General features: G+C 43.5%; 1 protein-coding gene across 1 annotated transcript in view; it reads right to left on the bottom strand.

Annotated features, from left to right (window-relative positions):
- LOC148477669 (transmembrane protease serine 11C-like) overlaps nt 1–16,680 on the bottom strand; it is a 366,464-nt gene that overhangs the window by 309,608 nt on the left and 40,176 nt on the right. The window contains exons 5-6 of the mRNA XM_088456393.1: nt 7,068–7,135; nt 3,657–3,808 (exon numbers count right to left, since the gene is read on the bottom strand). Of these exons, the coding sequence (XP_088312519.1) occupies nt 3,657–3,808; nt 7,068–7,135 (220 nt within the window). The remainder of the gene's footprint in view (nt 1–3,656; nt 3,809–7,067; nt 7,136–16,680) is intronic.

Below are 16,680 nucleotides of genomic sequence, written 5' to 3'. Positions count from 1 at the left end.
AATGGCACTATATATGCTCTGGTCTTTTTAAGATAATATGTAGAATGAATTGCAGTTACAGTTGCCAGCTCTTGCTTAGGGAAAGGGTTGTAGCACTGCAGAAAATAAAGTTTAATTGAACACCCTGCAGTGACAAAAAGATACACTTAAACAATGAAGAGCCCATACTCTAACAACAGAACCTGTTCTATTGACACCTTTACATTGAACTCTTCACAACACAGAATATAGGGCCTGATTCAGCATGGATCGCAACTGCTAAAGCGCACGCAGATGGCCGATTGTTGCGTACTGCGCATGCCCATGCATCGCAGTGCACGTGCATGAAGGCATCACTGTGATCACACAGACCACAGAGAGCCATCGCAGAGTGATTGGTAGACAATGAGCATTTGGGGGTGGTGACGGGGGGTGGTCGGTGAAAACGCAGGCGTGCCTGGCCATTTGAATGCCATTGCATGGGCGTGCATAAGTTATTCACTGCGATGGCATACGCAGCTTGATCACTGCAGAACGAGTTTAGCAATGTCTGGATAAGGTCCAACCTGCTGTAATTGTGCGTGAGGGGCTGATGTTACTTGATGTTACCGATGTATACGCAGGACTGCAAGGTATTACGGATGTGAGATAGCGGTAGTGGGAGGCAGTGGGCGTCTCTATGCTGATTGTGCAACGGCATTACGATAGCATTCATTAGCATATTTTCGCAGCAAGGCTGCGTGCGTAATCGCAGCTGCACTCGCAATAGCGATCCGGAGCGAATCGAGCCCATAGTCTGATGGACCCAGTAAATTCAAAGTCCATGCATAGGTGGCTAGTAGACAATACAAACTCTATTTCTGGAGGCTAGCTAGCAGCTTCCATTCACTAGAATCTATGCACACTTTATCCCGCACTTGCTACTGCATCACTTCAGGCCATGCAGCTTGAATAATAGTTTGATATAGCTCCTTCTTTCCTCATTTTGTGAACACTTAAGACTGTCAGGGGTAAACTTACTAAGAATCGTATTGGTCCATTTTTGCATTCACGGGAGTATTTTGTCATTTTTACAAACACAGGAATTTACTATGGCAAAAACGGGAGTATTTTCTCTTTTTTACATGTGAACATGGGTGTTTTTGTACTTAAAATGCAAATTTAACTACCTATACAAATGAATACACCATCGTCTGAAAACGGCAGTACTTTCCATAGACAGGAATACAACACAGGAAGTTATCAAGAATCATTATTATAATCATGGGTGTACTCCAAGGAAACAAGGTTTAAAAATAGAAGTGTCAAATAGACCCCCTCCTGAGCAGCATATTTGGCAGAAACATACACAGATCAGTGTGATCCATGTATGTTTCTGCTTCTACTTCTTAAAATTAAGGGTTACTATTAAAAAAAATTGATGTGGGGTCCCCGGGCTCCTGAGCCAATCCTGGTTCTTAAAATACAGTGGACAAAGTTTGTAGGGTTACCCTGCATTTTAGGAACCAGCACTAGGCTCTGAGAGCCCTTGTTGGTTTAAAAAATAAGGGGAAAAATGGCGTGAGGTTCCCCCTATTTTTAAAACCAGACTCAACTTATTGGGGTGTAATGCCACAGACAGGGTCCCCTTCACTGGGTCACCCCAGCCAAAGCATTAACACCCCAAGCTAGTTAGCCCAAGCCGGGGATCTCAGAGGAGGTGGGGACCCCCCAATAAAGGGGTCCCCCCTATCCCGAGCACCCCAGGCTTTGGCTGAAGCCCAGGGATCTTCCCTGCACCCCTGGCCGGTGGGTGCAGGGGTAATAGTGTGAATAAAAGCTGGTTACTATTGTTTTTTATGGTGGGACTACAGGTGCCAGCATACCTGCCCTTTGGTACTTGTAGAACTACAAGTGTCAGTAGGTGGCTGGCACCCGTACCCCCACTGTAAAAATATAGTTATAAAAACAAGTAGACACACACATTTTTGAAAGTACAGTTTCATTGCATACAAGACACACTCACACATACTTGCCTTCTACCAGGTGATCGGTCCACTTCTCCAGTAGAATTCCCATGGTTTTCCTAAAAACAAAACATCCAATACTCACCTACCTTCTTGAGTAGCTTTTATCCACTTGTCCAGTAGACTCCCCGGGACTTGGCAAAATAAAAAAGCGATTTGCACAGACCCCTCTGACATGTAGAGATTTATGTGTTAACACATATATCTCTCCCCCGGTAAATGATGGACACCCGGTGGTTTCTGTCATTTGCCGGGCTGCCAGCCAATCAGAGGCCGTGCTTGAGTAAGCAGCTGAGGACCGCATGGCTGTCAATCAACAGCCAAGTGAGTCACAGCCTATAAACAGCCTCTTACTCTCGAGCGGCCGCTGATTGGCTGTGACCCTTTATTGGGGGGGTCCCCACCTCCCCTGAGATCTCTGGCTTGGGCTGACTAGTTTAGGGTGTTAATGCTTTGGCCGGGGAGACCCAGTGAAAGGGTACCCTGTGGGTGGCTGTGGTATTACATCCCGGCTAGGTGTCCAGTGCTGGTTTTCCCCCTATTTTTAAAACCAGGACTGGCTCTCAGAGACCAGTGCTAGGTCCTAAAATACGGGGGAACCCTACACAGTTTGTCCCACGTATTTTTAGAGCCAGGACTTGATCAGAAACCTGGGGGCCCCACGTCATTTTGTTTGGTTTTAATATTAACCATTAATTTTAAGAAGTAGCGGCAGAAACATACATGGATCACACTGATCTGTCTATGATTCTGCCAACATCCTGCTCAGGAGGGGGTCTATTGCCTGTATTTTTAGAACCAGGACTGGCTCAAGAGCCCGGGTCTGGTTATGCTTTTGGGAGGGGATACCACACATCAATTTAAAAAAAAAAAAATTAATCATTTAATAACTTTCAAAGACACAAGCAGTCTGCATGTATCTCACTGATATGTGCAGGCTGCTTGTTTGGGAGGGAAACACGGGCAGGAAATATGGAGATTAAACACAGGTAGGAACGATCATATACACCATCGGGAAACACGATCCTGACAAACATGGGAGCTCAGTAAAATCCCAAATATCTTTTTTGAAAAAAACAACCGTTTCCGATCGTTCCTGCCTGTGTTTAAAAACGGACAGACACAGGCAGGACACGATTCTTAGTCAATTTACCCCAATTTACCCCACAGTAGCTAAAAGTAAAGCGAACATAACTAATGACAGGATTTCCAGAACATGGACTACACAACATGATGCATGTCCTGGAATATCCCACATTTTGATAAGAACAGTTGTGAAAGGGGACAATACTTTAACTACATTTTCATATCCTGTAATGTAAGAATCAGGGTGATACAAGAAGTATAACCTTTATAGGATGGTTTTGTATGGTGACAAATGAGATAAGAGTACTATGTATAATATATATACTATATAGTGTATATATATATATATATATATATATTTATTTATTTATATATATACTACATTAAGTAGAGTAGTTTTGTTCCTGCTTTCTTTAGGGTTTAACACCACAGCAGCACCAGCACCATACATTATTTCTCTTTTGTCTCAGATTGGCAGCTTTAATAGGGCATACTATTATCTGCAGTCCTGGGTACAATTTCTACTCATCTTGGTAAATACACAAAATATTTTTTTTTAAAGTGAACAGCATGCGGTCCACTTGCCTTTGAATTGTAGTGAACTCTTGTCAATATTGAATCGTGCACCAGTGGAGTTGTTCATACTTTCAGTGAATATCTTCTGAACTGATATATTTTTGTTAACTGCATTAGCAAATGTGAAAATCAGCACAAAATCTGGAATCACACTTCCTGGGCTGCAGAGGAGGAAGCAATACTGTATAAATAGATATATTCAGTTGAAGCGCAGTAATACACTGTTCTGCAATAAATCAATTAAACTTCCAAATTAGGCTAATCACTAGGAACACCATTTCTAGTAATGAGAAGAATGATAGCTCCTGAAGCTGAATATATCCGCATTAGTTTTGTAACTTTAAAAATATGATCTGTAATAAAATTGAAACTCTTTTTAGTACAAATGCAGAAATCAATGTTTATTATAGAAAAGTGAACAACACTATTTCCTACACATTCTAAAAAAAATGCTGCATAAATAAAATCCATACAATTAATTTTAAAGACAAAGTGAAAAAGTGTTGCTTTTGGCTACCCAACATACAGTTGTTGCGGATTAAAAAAAAGTCAAACAACTAAATAAATGAAGGACACAAAATATATTGAAATCAAAGGATTCCTCATAGGTGGGGTTCATGTAATAATTCAGAATATAACATCCCAGGATGATCACATTATATGGCTGCACTGGTTCCTTATGATTATGGCTAATGCACTGGGTCTAGTGACACCTGGGGCCAACTGTAATAGGGTGATAGTTTAGAAAATGTGCGAGTTTAGCAGTAATCTCTCACATTGGTCGAGTTTTATCTTCAAAATGGGAAAATATCTGGATGAGATGTTATATTGAACTGAGCCTAACATTGCCAGCTCAATTGTTTTTACAGCAATTGGCCATAGGTAAACGTAGGTGCAGCTCTACCCTACGGAAAGAGGCACTCTACAGGAGCCATCTGACCTTACCTAATAAGAGCCATACACTCAGGACCAATTGTCCATACCAATTGTTTTAATATACCATGATTACCTCCATCTATAAATAAATATGTTGTAACAGATGCAAATTTTCCATCTTTTTTTTTTCCTATATGTACAAATTTCTGGGTACGGATATCACTTTATACACTAAGGTATTCAGATTTCAGGTTACCACTGGACACAACCTCTTTCATTCTCTGACCATAATTTACGAGTCTGGACAACTCGTGTGCCCAGTAGCTCCCGCAACCTGTGGGAAACACTGTAGCACTAGTGCCTAACACCCTAGAGATTTTTAATGGTTTCATGAGCAACAGTATCTAAGATGCTATCAGATGAAAAGGGCAATTGTGGACGTGAGCATTTTATATCAGGATCATGTTTATTGCATTTGTTAGAATTATAATTTAATGTATGGAAAAGCAGGCAAGCAACTGCAAATCAATTTACTGATTTAAATTTGTGGTGCAAGCAGACAGTTTTACCAAAAACAGTCCAGAGCAGGATGTCATGGTATTGCCACATCCACTACCAATGCGCATTTGGAAGTACAGTGGTGTAAAGAGAGTAGGTGATTTGGTCAGATTTATCATACTGTTCCATGATTTAAATAAATATACAAGTGTACATGTACAGAAAAATAACTTTACTACCTAACTAACCTTTTTACAAACGTGCCCTCATTCATCTAGCCTCAATACGGATGAAATATATACAGCCTCAATCAGGATGAAAATGTCACTACATTGAAATGTGACTAGAAGAGTGTCTGTCTCTCTTGTACACCTAGGTGCCGCTGATTGAGGCTATACAAATTTACATGTGGACTACACTGCATGTTATGCAGAGGGCAGTGGGGTGAAGATTTCAAGTAACAGCTAATGCCAGATACACAAGTATTGTATAAATATAAATATATATATATATATATATATATATATATATATAAGCAGTGAAGTGGGCGGCACTCCGGTCAATAAACTCCTCCACACACGGCAGTAATGTTCAACGTTTCGAGGGTACTTTATTCCCTCGTCATCAGGGAATAAAGTACCCTCGAAACGTTGAACATTACTGCCGTGTGTGGAGGAGTTTATTGACCGGAGTGCCGCCCACTTCACTGCTTATGTTGTACCTGTGTTACCGAGTTACTTGGGAAGGCACCTGGCATTGAGATATACTAGTTAGGGAGTGCTGTCCATTCCTGGAATTATATATATATATATATATATATATATATATATATACACACACACATCCAAAATCTCCTGGCACTCACAAAATAATCCAACGGTCTTTCAGTGCTCAGTAAACAAATAAGCAGCACATCCAAAGAACACTGGCACTCAGAGGTTTTAAAGCAAGAAAGATTATATTTGGGTCGACGTTTCAAGGCCGCAGCCCCGTCATCAGTACCCCATCACAGCATAAATAGACTTACCACATGTTGTTTATGTTCTTTGGATGTGCTGATATATATATATATATATATATATATATATATAGGTTGGGTATGAAACTCCGGCTGTCGGGATGCCGCTGGTCAGAATACCGACAGCGGCATCCCGACAGCCAAAATCCCGACACCCATAGGAAGTCACAGTAAGTATTTTTCTAACCCCTACCCTAACCAACCCTCCCCAGTGCCTAACCCTAACCTCCCTCCTAGTGCCTAAACCTAACCTCCCCCTCCCTGCACCATACTTGCCAACTCTCCCTCATTGTCAGGGAGACTCCCTGAAACAGTAGCAATCTCCCTGTCTCCCTGAAAGGTGTAGCAATCTCCCTGATTGCGCCTTACCCCCATTTTGTAGCTGTTATTAAAAAAAATCCCACAGATATATACATTTAAATTGGATCATTAGTGTCATTTCCCTGCATTGGTTATAAGGCACAATGATCCCTATATCTACATGTATTTTCTGAAAAGTATCAGTGTGTTTTCATCAACAAGTAGATGCTTTTGGGCTCATTTACATTTGGATGTAAATCAGTTTTATGACACACCTCTCAGATGTAGCAGTACATGCCCACTTTACCGCCATGCTCATAGGTGCTGCTTTCACAATCTCCCTGAAATGCTTTTTCAAAAGTAGGTAAGTATGCCCTGCACCCTAATCCTAACACTCCCTACCCGGTGCTTAACCCTAACCCTCCCCCTAATGCGTAACCTTAACCCCGCTACCTAACCCTAACCTCCCCCTAACACCCCAATACTTACCTTCGGGATGCCGGTATTCATACCATTGGCACGCTGGGATGCCGATTACATCCCATATATTTATATACATATATATATTGTATAAAAATAGATATAAATATATAGTGGTGCCAAAATTAAATTATATCTTGCCCCCCCTACCTAAAAATATTCTGTTGCCCCTGACAACACCATATCTCAGAGGGTACTGGAAAGGGGTGTTACATTTAAAATACATAGAGTTATCTAATATCACATACCTTAGATTAACAACTTGAGACCTGTTGTATTGATCCCTGAGTTCTGAATTGCCAAATGTTGATTTAACCTGTGAGTAACAAAACTTGATTTAATTTTACAGTATTTCACTTGCCAGCACAAGAATTAAACATGTTAACTACAATATGATTATCATATGCCATTAATGCCTGTAAATCCAATTTGCTTAAGGCCATATCTGCGATGCAAAGTTGTCACCCCAAAATACAGGCACATTTTGCATGGACCGTTGACATCTGGAGCAGGCTCATGTCACAGCACCCCCCCCCCCCCCCACCCCAAATGTTGTGGCACACTAAAGTGAAGAAAATAGCAGTGTCAGTGTACATCTCGTGAGTGCTTCCAATCACTATTACAAGACTTAGAGGAGGAGATTCGGGATCCACTCTGCACTGTATTTACTGCACATTCAGAAAGCAGGGCCGTGGCACCTGGACTGCCCCCATCCGGGAACAGATGCTGTTGGGCACCTGTTAGGACAATTGCATTGTCAGAGCCGCAGTGGACGCAGAACTAGCTCAGCCTAACAATACAAATAACGGAACGCAGTTCGGCCCCGTTCCAGCCCACTTTAACCCCTGGTACAGCTAGCCCTTTGCGGCACCTTCTGCCCTTGCTGGTGCTTGGAGCTCCACCTTGCGGCACCTTCTGCCCTTGCTGGAGCTTGGAGCTCCATGCCACGATTGCATGTATATTTCAAACTGGAACTCTCGCTAGCTAGGTCTGACTTCTGATGAAACCGCCCACAGTAGACGTAGAAGTGCTCCAGAATTTGCTGTTCACTCTGTGGCTACCTTCAGTGTCTGGTCAACCATTAAGCTGATTAGGCTTCAGTCTGGGGCACCCACCTGGATTTGGGGAGGTGTGAGATGGAAGCTGGGAATAAAATTAGTATCAAACTTATTCCGTGCTGTCGGTGGCGCAGAGCTTAATTAAAGGGACTGCCTAACCCCTGCCCACCGCACAGCTTGTTAGTTATCTGGTAATCAGAAAGCAGTGATGAAGGGAATATGTAATTGTGACCACTAGATGTTTGCTCCGCTGTGACCATGTAATTTACTGCTAAAATCTATGTGTCTAGTATTAAAAAGTAGATCTGGTAACAATAGTTGAGTGAATTAAATGTCCTATTGTTGTCACACTCAATTTGCAAGGTCTGCTGGAAAGCCGCCATGTGATAAAAAAAACAACTGTTTTATTCATTTATTAAACCTATAACTGCATGCTTCATTCACATGTAAAAAAAACAAATGTCCCGGGTGCATTGTTTACAAGTCTTTAGGTGCTTTTATAAAGAAAATAGCACCCGCCCTGAAGTCAAAATAATCCGTTCAAAGTTTGGAGGCCCCTAACTCCTTTGATATGCTAAAGCTATTCCCAAGAAATAGATAGCACAGCATCTCCATAGATATTGTATCTAGACAGTCACACTTCCTAACCATAAATAGGGAGAGAAAAATATAGCCAATGGCGCTGGTAGGAGTACAGATTATATATAATAAATATGTACGTTTAAAATGTAATGAATTCTATTGAATTGAAAGTGCCCTTACGCAGCTGTCAAAATCAGGTGGAAAACCAATGAGAAACTAATACAAAGAAACACCCCTCTGATGAAATCCCAATAAGGGAAGAAACGCGTTAGAGCTATTGAGAGATCTCCACACAAGTTACGCCGGGCTACACACAGATTACCATGTATGCTCCACCGCTTGGGTCTCCTTACCCACTATTTGAACTGCCGGACGTGAGTTATTGCCGTGCACAGATCATGGCTCCAGCTTCCAGCTTGCCCACGTGTGTTCGGTGTTTCCCCGGCCAGCACTCGGGTGCTGTGCATCCACCTTGCAGCGGGTCGGATGCGGAGATTGGCGGTCTGGCTGACTGCACTGGATTTTCCCGACTGGTGCATTGACACACTCTCCGGGACAACAAGATAAAGACCGGGAGGTCTACAACTGTATTTGGGTCTCTGAAAACTGGAGCCCTACCTCACGCAATCACCGATCATACTCATACAGAGATCAGGAGACGCACAGAGCAATTTATTCAGGTGGGCTTCTTTGTGTACACAGATGGAGGTAACAATCTAATAATCATTTTACCAGCTAAATATACATCTGTCTGTTCAGTACTTTTGCCTTTACACACAGCTTGATATTTTGTATCACTTGTGAGAAGAACGGATCATTTGTCTCCATTTATATGAGCTGGAACACAGGGCCTGATTCAGAGCCGAACGCTATTTGCCGTTCTAAAAAAGGGGCTGGATATTTAAATTGAGCGCTCGCTCTTTGTGGTCTGTTGACGCCTCTATGTCTGAGCGAGCGAACGAAACATGCGCTCGCTATTTTGTAAGACGCCCCTTGGCCGCTCGCATCATACGTCATCTCCGCTATTTACTAGATTATTCGAGTACATCGAAAGGCGTATGAACTGCTCGCTATTCTTGTGGTAGCATTTTCCTACCGCAATCATGCGAGCAGTTCAGGCTAAAAGACAACCAAGTGACATGATCAATGACGCTGCTTTGTTAATTATGCACACTCATTAAACGCCCATTTGACTGTTTGGCACGCCTGCGTTCAGATCTCCACTCCCCGTTTTCAAGCACCTTCCCCTGTTACCACCCACAAATGCCTCATTCTGTCACTCAAATTAGCAGGCATTCGCTATTTTGCGAGCACACAATTTCCGACCGCACTGACTGGTTGGCGCATGCGCATTACAACCCATATGCATGCGCAGATGTACAAACATCGCTCGGAGCGAACGAGCGGCCGCTTACGAGCGGCTCTGAATCAGGCCCACTGTTACCAAATTAGTAACATTCTATGTTTTTTCGGCTGAACAGCCTAAGCATATGGAACACATTATTGTACAGTTTACATTGTGGGACTGATTGTGTCTTCACCATTTCCAATTATTGGAGCTAGCAGGAAGCTCAGTGTACAAGAACATTGTTGTGGATATCTCAAACAAACAAAAAAACTATTTTTTTCTTATTATCATTTTTTGATGTATCATTGAATGTACTTATATTTATATTAGGTTATGTTTTTATTTTTATTTCTTATTGCATACCTTTTATTAATGAAATTGTTAGATCAACTATTCTACATTAAATACTATTGTATTTTATCATTAATAATGGGTCATCTATTTTCCATTGAGTTTTATGTTTCCCTTTCAACGCTGTCTGTTTCTTTGTATTAGTAACACTTCCTAACCACAATTTGTGAGTGAAGACCCCATATTCCCCCAGTCCTCTGTGCATAGCGGAAAGGAGGGGGTACCACAATTGTATTATTTTAGGGCATCCAGAACCTTTAAGCAGCCCTGACTGCTTACACTGAAACGTTCCAGATGGATTTTTATAGCCTGTCCCAGACTAGTGTGACCGAGTGCCTCTTGGATGCAAGGCTGCCGGCATTAAGAGTGAAGTCTTCGGGACTCTTAGGGGTAAATTTACTAAAGTGACAGTTTTTAGAAGTGGAGATGTTGCCCATAGCAACCAATCAGATTATACATAACATTTAACTAGCACCTTCTAGAAGATAATAGCTAGAATCTGATTGATTGCTATGGGCAACATCTCCACTTCTAAAAACTCTCACTTTAGTAAATTTAGCCCTTACTGTATCTGTACTCTCCAAACTTCAAACAGTGCTCATAGGGAACCAGTCTATCCAGTCTCACTATATAGGTCATCGCATGCCACAGATTATATAACATAATAGGCTAAAGTTGCTATTAGCAAAATTCAGCAATTAACAAACTCACATTTGGGTAAAACAGATACTTGCTTACACTAGCAAATCTTAGCCAACTAGGCAGGTGTTTTACATGTGATAAGGTTACCATTGTTAATTGTAGATCTAACAGACAAAACGTTTAAGAAAGATACTGTCACGATTCGCACTACTAAAACTGCCTTCTTTCCTCTCCGGTGCCTATGCAGGATGGCACAGAGGTCCATCCGGGCTGCACACCGTGCCCAGCTGATGTTTGATGACTGACAGGCCGCACATCGGAGTTCCCTCCTGAACTGGGATATGGGCGCAGCCATCGTGTACTCTGTCACCTGACGCCATGCTTCCATTCAGAACACTACCTTCTGACCTGCTGACTGTAGTATCCAATCATCAGGGATTCTGCCCTATATATTTAATTTCCTGACTGGCCTCTGTTGCCAGTACAACGTCGCTAATCGCTGAAGTTACAGCTCAAGTACTGAGTTCCCGGATATGCCTTATCTGAACGGTCCGTCCTATTCTATTTCTTTAATCTGGAACCAGACTTAGATGCCATCTGCTGCAGTCTGGAATTGCCATTGAGAATTATCTCTCATATCACCATCAGTCATTACCGATCAACTACATTATGTAAATTCACAATCTCTTCTCTACAAGCAACCGCTGTCTGATTAACCTGGACATTAATCACTGGACTCTGGGCCTGATTCAGAGCCGCTCGCTCGCGCTGTGTGTTCGCAAGCGGCACGATGTTCTGCGTACGTGCATGCGCACGCTTCTTTCTACGCAAACTACACACTGCGATCGCAACCCTCTCACTTGCCCAGCAAAGGCAGCCCAGGGTAATGAGTAACAGGAGAGGCCGTTTGTGGGTGGTAACAGTTGCAGGACACTAATAACGGGGGGTTGAAGATGCGAACATAGGCATGCCTGAGTATTTCAACGCCATTTTAGAGATGTGCATAATTAACAGGCAGTGTCATAGTACACGTCACTTGCCTTTTTTTTACACTGATTTCCTCACAATGCTTGCGGTACGGTAAAGCAACCGCAAGCACTGTGTTAGCATCCGATGGTGCTCGATGTACCAATGTTTTAATACACTTCCTGGAGATGACGTCTGCTGGTGGGCGGCTCTGCCTGTGCGGTTGGGCGTACGCTCAGACATCGTGGCCGATCGCTAAGACATGGTGGGCGAGATTATGCCATGGCAAGCGTTCGCTTCCCGTGGTGTCACTTTGACAAATTTGCATACGCATCCAGCATGATGTACTGTATCTGTGCCAATTTCGGTTTATCTCTACCTTAATTATTTGCCAAGCCTGTCATCTGTCTTCTAACACAGTTTACTTTAATATTCCATTTCTTCCCCACTAAATCTCCATTTTTCTTTCACTCAATTATAACCTCTTATCATTGCACAGATACACCTTCTTCCACTCTACTTTTACTTCCTTCTCTGCAAATCTCCTGCACTCTCTCTCACATTCATACTTTATTCCTACATCTAGAATTCCTCCCCAAACTCAACCCAGCCACACCATGACCATGTTTTCATCCAATTCCTCCTCCACTCAGTGTCTACCTGATCCACTGCTTTGCCCCCTTCTTCCACCTTTATCATTTCACCCTTATCTCCTCCACCTCCTCCTTCCTTTATCTCCCCTCCTCTGTCTGTCTTCCTCCCTCTCCTCTCTAATTACTCCACATTTGTTCTCTTCTACCTCAACGGGGTCCTACTACCACACCGCTAATTCTTCCTCCAAGCATCCCTTCCATGCCATGCCACCCCACCTCCACCCACATCTCATTAAACTCCCTCCTTGCCCACCACCTTCAGGTTCCCTTCCCAACACTGGTGCCTGCACAATCTCTCCACTACATTCATCTCGGTCACCCAAATTAATCTCACCTTCTCGTCACAGCAACCCTGATAATCTCATTCACATCTCTCCCATAAACACTGTCCCTCTATCTTGTGCCCTCTGGAATGCCAGATCAGTCTGTAATAAACTGGTTCCCACCCATGACCATTTCATTTCCAAAAACTTGCATCTCCAAGCCATTACTGAAACCTGGATTTCACCCTCTGACACCACTTTACTGCAGCTCTCTCTTCAGGGGCCCTTACCTTCTCTCACACCAGTCGGCCCGGGAGTCACAATGGTGGTTGTGTGGGGGCCCTTCTATCCCCAGGTTACTCCTACCAACTCCTACCCTCTGAACAATCCCTTACATTCTCTACATTTGAGGTTCATGCTATACTCCTCTTCCAACCAGTACACCTGTGAGTAGCTGTCATTTACCGTCCCCTTGGCCCTCCCTCTAAGTGGAGAAGATCACGCTCTAAGGCAGATTTTCTCCACTTCAAATTTATGCTCTCATCCTACAGTGTTGCCCTTTCCCTCACTAAACAGTCCTATTTCAAGAACCTCATTTCCTCCCAGTCCTCAAATCCCCAGCGTCTCTTCACCACCTTCAACTCCCTCCTCTGTCCACCCCCTCCCTGCCTCCCCTCCTCACTCACTGCAATTGACTTTGCTACATACTTTACATCTAAAATCGATTCCATATCTCAGGACATCATATCCCACCAGTCCCCCTGCTCTACACCTCCTCCTTTCCCTAATGACCCATCTCCATACCTTTCACTGACTCTGACATCCTTCTCCCCTGTATCTGGAGAGGAAGTCATGGCTGTCATCCGGCCCTCCCCCCCTTCTATCTCCCCCCTTGACCCTATCCCTTCACATCTCCTCTGCTACCTCTCTCTTTGTGCCTGTTCCAATATTGCCTACCTCCTCAAAATCTCCCTGTCATCTGGCACTTTCCCTTCTGCATTCAAACATGCGATAGTCTCCCCCATTCTTAATAAACCTACCCTTGATCCTAACACTCTCTCGAACTAAAGTCCCATCTCTCTCCTCCCTTTTGCCTCCAAGCTCCTTGAGCGTGTTGTTTACAACCGCCTTACCACCTATCTTTCCTCCCACTCCCTCCTTGATCCTTTTCAGTCTGGCTTCCATTCTCTCTACTTCACTGAAACTGCCTTCACAAAAGTAAGCAATGACCTCCTTGCTGCCAAATCCAGTGGCCACTACTCTCTGGTTATTCTTCTTGACCTCTCTGCTGCCTTTGACACTGTTGACCACCCTCTCCTGCTGCAAATCCTTCACTCCCTTGGTTTACGCGACACTGCTCTCTTCTGGCTGTCGTCCTACCTTTCAGACTGGTCCTTCTCTGTCTCTTCTCATGACTCCTCTTCCGCAGCACAGCCTCTTCCAGTAGGTGTTCCCCAAGGTTCTGTTCTTTGACCTCTACTATTCTCCCTCTATACGTCCTCTCTAGGTGAACTCATCAGCTCTTTTGACCTCAATTATCATCTCTATGCTGATGATACTCAGATCTTCCTTTCCTCCCCTGACCTCTCCCCGTCTTTCCTCACTCGTATCTCCAACTGTCATCAGCAAATCAATTATTATTCTTCAAACATCGGATCCTCAACAAATCAATTATTATTCTTCAAACTTGGGATCCTCAGCAAATCAATTATCATACTTCAAAAATACACTTCCATAATGATTGCTTACTCTTTATGGGGCTCTGTTGCACTATAGGTAAGCTGCAGATAGGGGGCTGATTCTGTTTTGGCTGTTTTTGTGTGATGCTGTGGAAGTCTGGTTTTCTACCCTAGGTTGACGCAAATTTCCATAGGGGTAATGCAAGGATCCATGTTGCTTTGAGTGGGAAGCTGCTCCACCTATTGTTTTTCCATCCACAGCCACAACCATCATTTTTAGTATCAGCACTTGCACCAACCTTATGCTAGGCTTCCAATCTCTGCATGTAAGACTCAGACTAGCACAGAACTCTAATTACATGCCTACGAAACTCTCACAACACACCTATGTCACTCCCACAAGGCATACCAGCTCCCAGCGATAGCATTGTCTCAGATATTGCCCCAAAACAGTAATTTCATGGAAACACAGATCTGGCAAAGTTCCGTCTGACTCAGAACAGGATGGAGATATGCAAATATTCCTAGATTTGCATTTGCTCTATGCTAATGCTCACTACTTGCCTCCATGCAAATAGATCCATCCAATTCAGAATCAGCCAGGACCTCCTTATCAGAGCAGTTTAGTACCCTATATTTATGTACATGTGTGTTCATCGGTCCTGTAGACATTGCACACATAAACCCTTTTCTAGCTGTGAATAGCCATAGATTTTCAAGTTAACTGCAAATAAATATCTGAGCTAAGATTACTTCATTTGTAATGTCAAGTATGCTTTTATGGTTATTGGGCGGGATGTACTAAGCATCACATCCACAATGCGGTACATCCCACCTCTCATCGGGAACATACTGCAGTTGATTACAGCAGTATGTACTCAGCAATGCGATTTAATTTGCAAAGTATAGCTCTTTCGATAAGAGCTTTCCTTTGCAATGCCCCCTAATAGAGGGACATCCAGGTTTAACACCTAGAAGTCCCTCTTTTGTCCTTATGGGCATGCACAGAAGGATGCCAGCGCAACAGAGGGAGATGGGATCCCTCTCAGGGGGCGTCCCGGTAAGAAGCTTATAGGCAGTGGCGCCCCTCTGCGCGGTGTCCCCCGCTGCAGAGAGGGATGTGTGGCCACGCCCCGAAAAGGGGTGCGTCCTCATGGGAATGGGGTGTGGCATCGTGACCAAAACCCCTGAGATCCAGTACTTCTTACTGGGGAGGGTGGGGTGCCGGAGGTGCAGACTGCTCTGTGTGCAGTTTCCGGCTCCCTCACAGTATCCGGAGCCGAGTGCTGCACTTAATGCTGCAGTGCAGCACTCGGCTCCTGTCACTGAGGGGGAGTCTGCATCTTGGTGTCACCCCCCTTGGGACGCCACTGTCCATAGGCCCAATAAGAAGCCCATTCCGGTGCTTAGTACTTATGGGAAAAGCTGTAAAACCCCGAAAACTGCATTTTGGGGGGTTTTACCACATTTTCACTTTAGTACTTCCCGTCCATTATCATACTCAGCCGGCTTCAGTGATTGTAATTACATGGCCATTTTTCAGCTAAGTCTATCAGTCTAAATTAAACTAAGCTTTAGATGAGCAGTTCAATTATATATGGTATTACATTCTCACTATAGTAAATAATATGGATATTATAAACCATAGGACTGATGCAGAGTTGTACATAAGTTGGACATAATTGCTACCGCACTGCTGCGTGCATGGAGCTAGATGCAGATATCCACCTGTATGCAGGGATGTACTCATCCCTGTGACAGGACCATCCCTATCCATACACGTGGTTTCATAGCTGTCACCACTATCAGTGCACAGTTGCACCAGCTTTATCCCTTGTGTGAAAGATCCATCTGAAAACAGGCATATTTATGTGCAAGCACAACTGTGCATACCCTGCATTTCAGTATACCTGCCCTCACTGAACTTTGCCTAAACCTGTATACCTTGCTACAGTTCAGTTACGCCCATTCATACTCAAGCACTGATGCAACTGAGTTGCATATGACTCTACAATTCGTATCAACAATTCTGATTGGGGAGAGAAGATTTAACAAACCTTGGAGAGAGATAAAGTGAAGAGAGATAAAGTACCAACCAATCAGCTTCTACTGCCTATTTACAGGCTGTGTTTGCAAATTGAAAGTTAGAAGTCGATTGATTGGTGCTTTATCTCTCTCCAAGGTTTGATACGTCTCCCCCTGGTACTGACAATTTGTCATTTGGGACTGGAGGGAACTCTTGTTGGCCAATAATCTGAATCCACCAGTGTGTACCATCTTCACCCAACAATTAATTTGTGCCTGTTATTATAATTTGTC

The sequence above is a fragment of the Taudactylus pleione genome, unplaced genomic scaffold, assembly GCF_031769625.1.
Source record: "Taudactylus pleione unplaced genomic scaffold, aTauple2 ptg000703l, whole genome shotgun sequence".
NCBI classification, from domain to species: Eukaryota; Metazoa; Chordata; class Amphibia; order Anura; family Myobatrachidae; genus Taudactylus; species Taudactylus pleione.
Note: the sequence above shows the minus strand (reverse complement) of the source record. Positions and strands in the feature narration are given on the sequence as shown.